Here is a 7,670-nt window from a genome sequence, read left to right on the forward strand (position 1 = left end):
CTGCTACCCCCAACCTTTCCAGTGCTGAGCAACCCCGGGGGCAGGTGAGGGGGCACCCCGTCCCTTCCCCACTAGGCTGCACATCTTGCCCTCGGGCCCCGGCATGTCCCTGGTGCTACAGACCTCTCAAGGCTTCCTCCAGTCTGGGGTCAGGGGACCCTGGGAGGTGCTTTCCAGACCGCTAATAAAGACGATCTGATCTGCGTGAACGCCACCAAGGCCCTCTTCACCCAGTTCTTTGGTGCGGGGAAGGGTGGGGGTCTGGGGGTAGAAAGCACGGATGGCCCTCGGACCCCAGGACGGGGCAGGACCCCCTGCCTGGTTATCCGAGCAGTCAGGCAAGAAAAAAAGCAGATTTTTATTCATCAGCAGGAGAGGAGGGCGGGTTTGGGCACTCAGGGCAGAGTCCAGGGCCCTTGTCCAGCTCCTCAGGCCCCTTTCTGGCAGCTCCTATGGGATATGAGATCAGGAAGTGGGAGGCCACACCCTGCCTCCCTAGGCTTTTGGGTCCTTCAGCTTCTCCCAAGGCAGGCTGAGGTGGGAGGGGCCCGGGGAAGGGGAGCCTTACATGTGTGCGCAGAACTGGTAAAGGAGGAAGAGGAAGGCCACTACCAGAGCGCCCACCAGGATGTGATGGAAGAGCTTGGAGTTGGGTCCTGTTAGACAAGGAGGGGAAGATGGGGACCCTGCCTCCTCTCCAATGGAAGGGCCAAGGGCAGCTCTTCTCCAGGCCCTGGCAAGGAAGGAGGCCCCTTCTCAAGCGGGTTCATACCTGAGTTAACAAAGATGACAGGTTTCTCTCCAATAAACTGGGCCACAGCCAGGAGCCTGGCTTGGTCTGAGTCTGGGTAATCAAAGAAGTCAGGTCTGTCTATGAAGAGCAGAGACTCTGCTCCCCGGACCAAGGTGCTGGCACGCTCCCGGCTGGGTGCTAGGGAGCAAAGTCTATGTCAAGAATCAAGCAGACCCCTGCCCTCCACCCCAAGAGGCTGTGGTTGACCAAGGACCCTGCCAGGCCACACAGCCTTAGTGTGGCTGGGGAGGGGCTTGATTTTGTTCCAGGAACATCTTAAGGATCAACTGAGCTCTCCATGCGAAGGTCCGTGCTGGATGGGGGGGTGGGGGGTGGGGGGGGTGGGAGAGACGGGCCTGGAGAGGCAGGCCCTTGCTTGGCCTCCCAGCTTCTAAGGCAGATTGACCCTTCACCCCAAGACTTCCTCCTCCCCACTGCTCCCAGGACAGCTTCCCACCTGTTTCTATGGCCCCCAGCCCAACCAGCCACACCCATCCCCACGCCCACTGCCACAGCCTCATGACCCTTCCACTCCTGTGATTGGGGTGGGGGCTCTGTGATGTCACAGCCTGGGGCCATTCTAAGCATGAGCTCTGGGGTGAAGGGAGAGAGAAAGTGCTGGGAGCTGGGAACCTCCCCCCAAGTCCCCACATCAGAAGAGGACACTTTGGGACCGACCCCCCCCATCTCCCCCAGGGCCTTCATCCTTTGGGGTGATGCCAATGATAAAACAGTAACAGGGGCAGCCCCAACAGTTAGAAATAGGAGGGACTTGGGGCAAGCTTGCTGGAAGCTGGGACTAAGGAGAGCTGCCTTTGTATAGTAGGCACAGTCTTTCCTGGGGTGGGGGGCAGGGATAAACACCTCCAGCTACCCCCGGAATCCACTCTCTACATGGACTCCCTTACCCATCACAGCAAGCCTGTCCTCATTATACAGACAAGGGAACCAAGGCACAGAGGGGCAAAGTAATGTGGGCGACGCACACTTCCCAGGGCTGTGCATTTTCCTCTCTGAGGCTTCCCCCCTGCCTTGGGTCCCCAAATTCAAGGGCATAGGGGTCCCTTAAGTGCTCAGCTGAGGACGACCCTGGGGTTGGGAGCCGGGAGCAATAACAGGCGTGTCCCACTAGGTGGCAGCAGTGCTCACGAGTGCCTGTTTCCCTCCCACCCGCGAGGGCACCGCTCCCGCTCCTCCAAGCCCTCCTCCCGCCTCCTTCCGCAGGTGCTGCAGGAGAAGGTACTGCTGCGGGAACGGCAGGCACGAGGGTTGTCAGAGGAAAGGCCCCGCCCATCTCGAGGCCTGTCTCTTGGTCACCCACAGCACCCTCGCAGGCTCCTCTCTCTGGGTGGGGGCCCGCAAGGGCCATCCTATTTCCCATTTCCAATCCCCGCTTTTCTCTATTTGTCCCTTCCCAACAGCCACTGTCAGTCCTGCGGGCCTCTAAGAGTTAGCTCTCCTCTGATTGGCAGGTGGGCCTGTCTGTCACAGATGTGTCCCGCCCCACCCAAGCCCAAGGACAGTTCAGGGTCTTCTTGGTTTGACTACACAGATGCCTGTTCAAGAGTCTCCGGCAGTCCCGGTTCTGGGACTTCCCCCAAATCAGGCATGTGTCTGTGGCATGTTGGGAGGTCCTCTGTCCTATGATGGAGGCGCCCTCCTCCCCTGGGTCCCCACCCCTCCTCTTTCTTGCCCTCAGGGGCTACCCTCTCAAGCGTCCTCACAGTAGCCCCGGGGAGGTCCTTGCCCTGCTCAGCTTCTATTTCCTAAACGGTAAAGCTCAGGGAGGAGAAAATGGGGGAAAAGGAGACAGACTAACATCTACGGGACCTCCTGTGGGTCCCTTTCCCCTACACTTCTCTCTTCTAAGAAAGAGGAAGTGACTTACCGGAAGTCAGGCACGTGAGGAGCAGCGAGGAGTCTGGCTGGAGTCCGGCTCCTGACCCCGGGCCAGGGTTCCCAGCCCAGGCCTGTCTGAGGCTGCTGCCACCGTTTAGCCGCGGGAAGGGGTCCAGAGCCTTTAGCCATTGGAGTGGATCTTGCCGTTTCCTCACTTGCCCCAAAAAGATGCAGCTGCCCCGTCCCCCAGAAAAGGCTCCTTTGACACAGGCAATGACTTCTCATTCATTTATTCGTCCAATCACTAAGTATATGTATTGAGCTCCTGCTCTGTGCTGGGCTCCAATTATGGCTTAGATAGAAATCACCAGGACAGGTCTCGGCCCTCAGGAATATCACAGGGGAAAGAACTCTTGGATGCACATCATTATAGACAGACAACCCCTAAGGGGCTGTCTACACTTGTTGTCTCTGCTCCCTCACCTTTAAAACGACCTGGCTTCGTCCTCACCACTCCACTGAAGCCACTTTTGCCAAGTCTACCAATGACCTCTTAACTTGCCAAATCTAATGGTTTGTCTATCTCGCAGCAGAGCACACATGCCCCTGCCTCTTGGCGTGGGAGCCCTGCTCGCCCATTTTCAGGGGTCCCCCTTCTCCAGCCAGCTCAGCCTTGGACCTTCTCTTTTCTGTCTATATTCTCTCTCCCTAGGTGATCTCATTCAATCTCATGGCTTTAAATACCATCTATATGCTGGTGACTCACAAATGTATATTTCCAGCCTAGTCCTCTCCTCTGAGCTCCAGACTCCTCTACCCAGCTTCCTGCTTCGTGTCTCTGTATGTCCAAAACCATCTCCAACTCAATAGATCCCAAATGGAGCTCTTGGTTCTCCCATCCCAAACTGGGCTCCTGCTTTCCTTTGCCGCAAAGGGGTCTCACTGTTCCTTGAGATGCTCTGCTCCACACAAACACCCAGGAGTCATCCCAATCCTCCTTCCTCTCTCTCTCCTGACAGAGCCGTCATCAAGACCTGTTGGCTCAATTTCCAACATAAATCTCAAATCCATCCGCCTCCCTGGCAGCTCCATTGCGGCCACTCTTCCAAGTCAACCCCATTCCTCCCCTGGTATTTCAACAGCCTGTGGACTGGGGGACTTCTCTCTGTTCACTCCTCCCTCGAGGAGAACAAATCAGAACACAAGGATCCATGACTTAAAACCCTCCAATGGCTTCCCCTGGTGCCTGTGTGATTATGAACTTCTTACCCTGAGCTGCAAGCCTCTTGCCCAGCCCCATCCACCCACCCACCTCAGGTCTTGCACGGCCCCCCTCGCTCAGCACACTCCAGTCTTTGCCCCCCGACCCGTGAACTGGCTAACTTCTCCTATCTTCCGAGTCTCAGTTGAGACCACACTTGGCGCAGGAGGGGAACTCCCATGGCCTTCGGATCCTGCCCTATCCTATCACTGCGTCGGAATTGTTTCTGTATCTGTCTCTTTCCCCTACAAGGCCCTGGAGCTACAGATCACCGATCTTGGTCACAGACTTGCACCAAAGCATATAGTAGGCGTCCAATAAATATTGGCCAAGTGGATGGATAAAAACCTTTCCACAAGCCAGGGCTCAGCACTGTCTGCCATTTGCCCCGCAACTGGCTAGAGCTCCCACTTCATCCTCACCGTGCCCCAACAAGACTTTCTGGAGGCGTGCTGCTGGGCCTGAGCTAAGCCCCCGGCAGGCAGCAGCAGAGGAGGGCAGGACTTCTTGGCCAGCTTGCTCCCCCGACTCCCCGCAGGCCCACGTCTGCCTCTTGTCAAACCCACCAGCTCTGGTCCTGGATGGGGGTCTCCCTTGGTCCTGCCTCCTCTCTTATCCTGGATAGCCCCAAAGGAAACCTGACGGTTGCCTTTAAATAGATATTATTTTAATGTATTCTTTCGAATAGGGAACAGAGGCGAATGGTACAAAATCCAAAGGGTACAAAAGCATAGGAAATAAGACTTTCCTATTCTTGCCCTACCCTACCCTCCAGCAATCTCCTCAGAGCTTGATGTAGTTACCACTTTCTTGGGCAGCCTTCCAAGGATAAGTTATGCACACACAAAAAAACCCGAACACATATAAACTCCTTTCTCCCCATTCCATTCATACTGTTCTGCGCCTTACTTTTTTAGGTTAAGCTGCGATTGGGAAGACGGCTCTGTACAAGTGTGTGCATACAAGTACAAGGGACTCTTTCTTTGTTGTGGCTGCATACTCTTTCACCGTTTGGGAACTGTGTCAGAACTGATTGAACTGATCCCCTGCTCGTGGACATTTAGGTTGTTTCCCGTCTTTTGTCATTGCAAACATGCTGCATTAAAGAACCCTGAACTTTGATTATTTTGCTCATGGGCCAGCATATCTGTAGGATAAAATCCTAGAAGTAGAATTTCTGGGTCAAAGAGTCTGTGTATTTGTCATCTTGGTATCCAACATCAGAATGGCCTCCGCAGAGGTGGCCATTTACCCACAGCGTTGCACGCATTGTGTGTTAACAGATGCTTTGAGTTTTGTCATCTGGTAGGTGATAAGTGCTATCTCAGTGTGGTTTGACTTTGCATTTCTCTCTCTTTTAAAAAAAAAATCGTGTATTTAAAAAAAACACACATAGTATTTCTATCTTAACCATTTGCAAACATACGGTTCAGTAGTGTTAAGTACATTCACATTATTGTGCAACCACACTTCTCTTACTTTTAAATCACAATACTTCGGGGTGCCAATTGAGGGCTAGGTACAGCTTGAGGGAGCCTCCATGGCACTTCCTGGTGGTGGGGGAGACAGAACTGTAAACAGGCCGGAGAACGGAGCCTAAGGTAGGGCATTGGAAGCTAGGAGGTGGGGTGGGAATACTCTAGGAAGACTGCTAGGAAGATGTGACCCAGGATTACTCCCGAAGGAAGGGAAGATCTTCCAGGCCAGGGAGGTCCTGTGAGCACAAGTCCAGGGGCCTCGGAGATCCAGGTGTGTTCTAGGAACTGCAAGTGACGTTCCTGCCAGACAGCCACGGATCAGAGAAGTCAGGGTCTTGGGCCCAAGAGCCTCAAAGGCCACTGTGAGGACTCTGTCTTGGGGGGACGGCGGGTTTGGGGCAAAGAAGAACAAAGGTCCAAGGCTGGAGTTCGACAGGCAGATGGCAGGGCTCGGGTGGGAAATGGCAGACTGGTGAGGGACTGAACTGCAAGGCTCCGGGGCGTTCAGAAGGAAGCCTGACGCCCTTCCCCACCTGACAGACAGAACTGGAGATGGCAGGGGGTGGGGTGAGGGAGGGCACCCCGGCCCTTGGGGGCTGAGTTGGGCCACAAGAGAGACGCCTGAACAGCTACAGAGAAGAGGCATGGGGTGGGGGGGGGAGCCACAGCCTTGGACCTGTCGCCTCCCTCAGACTGTGAGGTTCCCGGGCCCCCGGCTCGGAGACCCCCAGATCCCAGGCCAGCGAGAGCGGGCCGATCAGATCCCCTGCGCCTGCCCCCCCCACCCCCGGGGTCACTGCGGATCTCTAAGCCCCGCCCCTACGGATCTGGGGAGGGGGAAGGCCCGCCAGCCTACTCCCTCCCCCCGCGCTCTCTCCATGGGGGAGGGGCGTGAGGATGTGCGGGGGGCGGGGGGGGAGAAGGAGGAGGAGGAGGAGGAGGAGGAGGAGGAGGAACAGGCGTCGCCATGGCAACCAGCCGGGTGGTCTAGCCCCGCAGACCTGAGAGGGAAGCTAGGAGACGGCCGGGGAGGCCGGCGCCGCGGGCTCGGCGCGGGGGCAGGGGCGGGGACCCGGGGTCTGCCGGGGAGTTGGGGAACGCCGGGCAATTCTTGCCGCTGGTTCCCGGTGGCGCAGGGAGCCCGTGTGTCTGCGAGAGTGTGCCGGCGAAGTTCTCCGCGGGGGGTTAGTGCGTGTGTGCGAGCGTGCGCACGTGGGCGCAGGCGTGTGCGCGGGAGTGCCCGTGGGGGGGTGTGTGTGTGTGCGTGTGGTGTGTGTGTGCTGTGCACTCGCGTGCGTCCCGGTCTGTGCCCGGCGGGCGCGGGCGGGAGAGTCCCGCCCCCTCCCCAGCCTCCGGCCGCCCCTCCCCGCCCCCCGCCGCCTGCGCCGCCTGCTTCCTCGCCTCCACCTCGCTCACCCCCTCCTCCCCGCACTTTCTCCGGCTCTCCCTCCCTCCCTCTCGGCTCTCACCGCCGGACTCCGCGCTCTTCTCGCTGGCCGCCGCGGGAGTCGCCGGCCGCCACCGCCCAGCCTGTACCTGCCGCCCCCCCAGGGCTTGGGCACCTGTTGGAGGCACAGACACAGGTGCAGAGGGCTGGGCCGCCGGGGGCGTGAGGGTGAGGGAGAGCCTGTGAGCCCACGGCGTGCTTAGCTCCCCGGAGGCTGCAATTTCTGGCTCCTCTTGGAGAGCCAGTCTCAGGAGGAGGCATCCGAGGCGGGGGTGGGGGGGTGGGGGGAGGGGGGTTTCCCCGCGGGGGGCTGCAGGGTAGGGGGGACCAGGCACGCAGGCAGGCAGGCCGATCCTGGGACTGAATGAAGGGACAGTGGGCCATGAAAGCCCAGAGGGGTGGGTGACACCCGGCCCAGACAGGCCCCTGGTGCAGAGGGATGGACAGAGCCTAGGAGAGGCAGAGGAGGGGGCCTGCGGGGCTGCTTCAGAGGTAGGCAGGGCCCAGGGGCGGACGACTTCCCAGGATGAGGGGCAGGAGCTGGGAAGATGGCATCAGGAACTGTCCAAAGGTATGTGGGCATGGCCGAGGTGGAGCCAGGACCTATTTGGGGGAGTTGGGCTGGCAGCCCAGCCCCGGGCAGCGAAGCTGGGGGTCCGGAGGGCGCAGGCCTCCTGCCTGCCTACCAGCTGGCCCAGGCCACCCTCTCCCTCCACACCTGGGAAGGGAAGCCAGGGAGGGTCCCACCAACTGGGGAGGTTGCCGCCTGGCCCTCAGCCAGCAGGCAGCAGGTACGAGGAGTCCGCCTGGGGCTCACTCTCTCTTGGACCTCCTTCCTGCAGCCCAGGGTGC

General features: G+C 58.6%; 1 protein-coding gene across 1 annotated transcript; it reads right to left on the bottom strand.

The window, feature by feature from the left end:
- Positions 1-428: 428 nt before the first annotated feature.
- On the bottom strand, positions 429-1,353 carry FIMP1 (fertilization-influencing membrane protein 1). Its single transcript, XM_088017114.1, has 4 exons — positions 1,251-1,353; positions 773-931; positions 569-656; positions 429-450 (listed from the first exon to the last, which is right to left on the bottom strand). Exons 1-4 carry the CDS (start codon positions 1,312-1,314, stop codon positions 429-431), a joined length of 333 nt encoding a protein of 110 aa, XP_087873240.1. The 5' UTR covers positions 1,315-1,353.
- Between the last annotated feature and the right edge of the window lie 6,317 nt (positions 1,354-7,670).

This window comes from Eumetopias jubatus, unplaced genomic scaffold (assembly GCF_037043125.1).
Source record: "Eumetopias jubatus isolate StellerSeaLion01/CBP00866 unplaced genomic scaffold, mEumJub1_p1.0 scaffold_12, whole genome shotgun sequence".
In the NCBI taxonomy this organism is placed as follows: domain Eukaryota; kingdom Metazoa; phylum Chordata; class Mammalia; order Carnivora; family Otariidae; genus Eumetopias; species Eumetopias jubatus.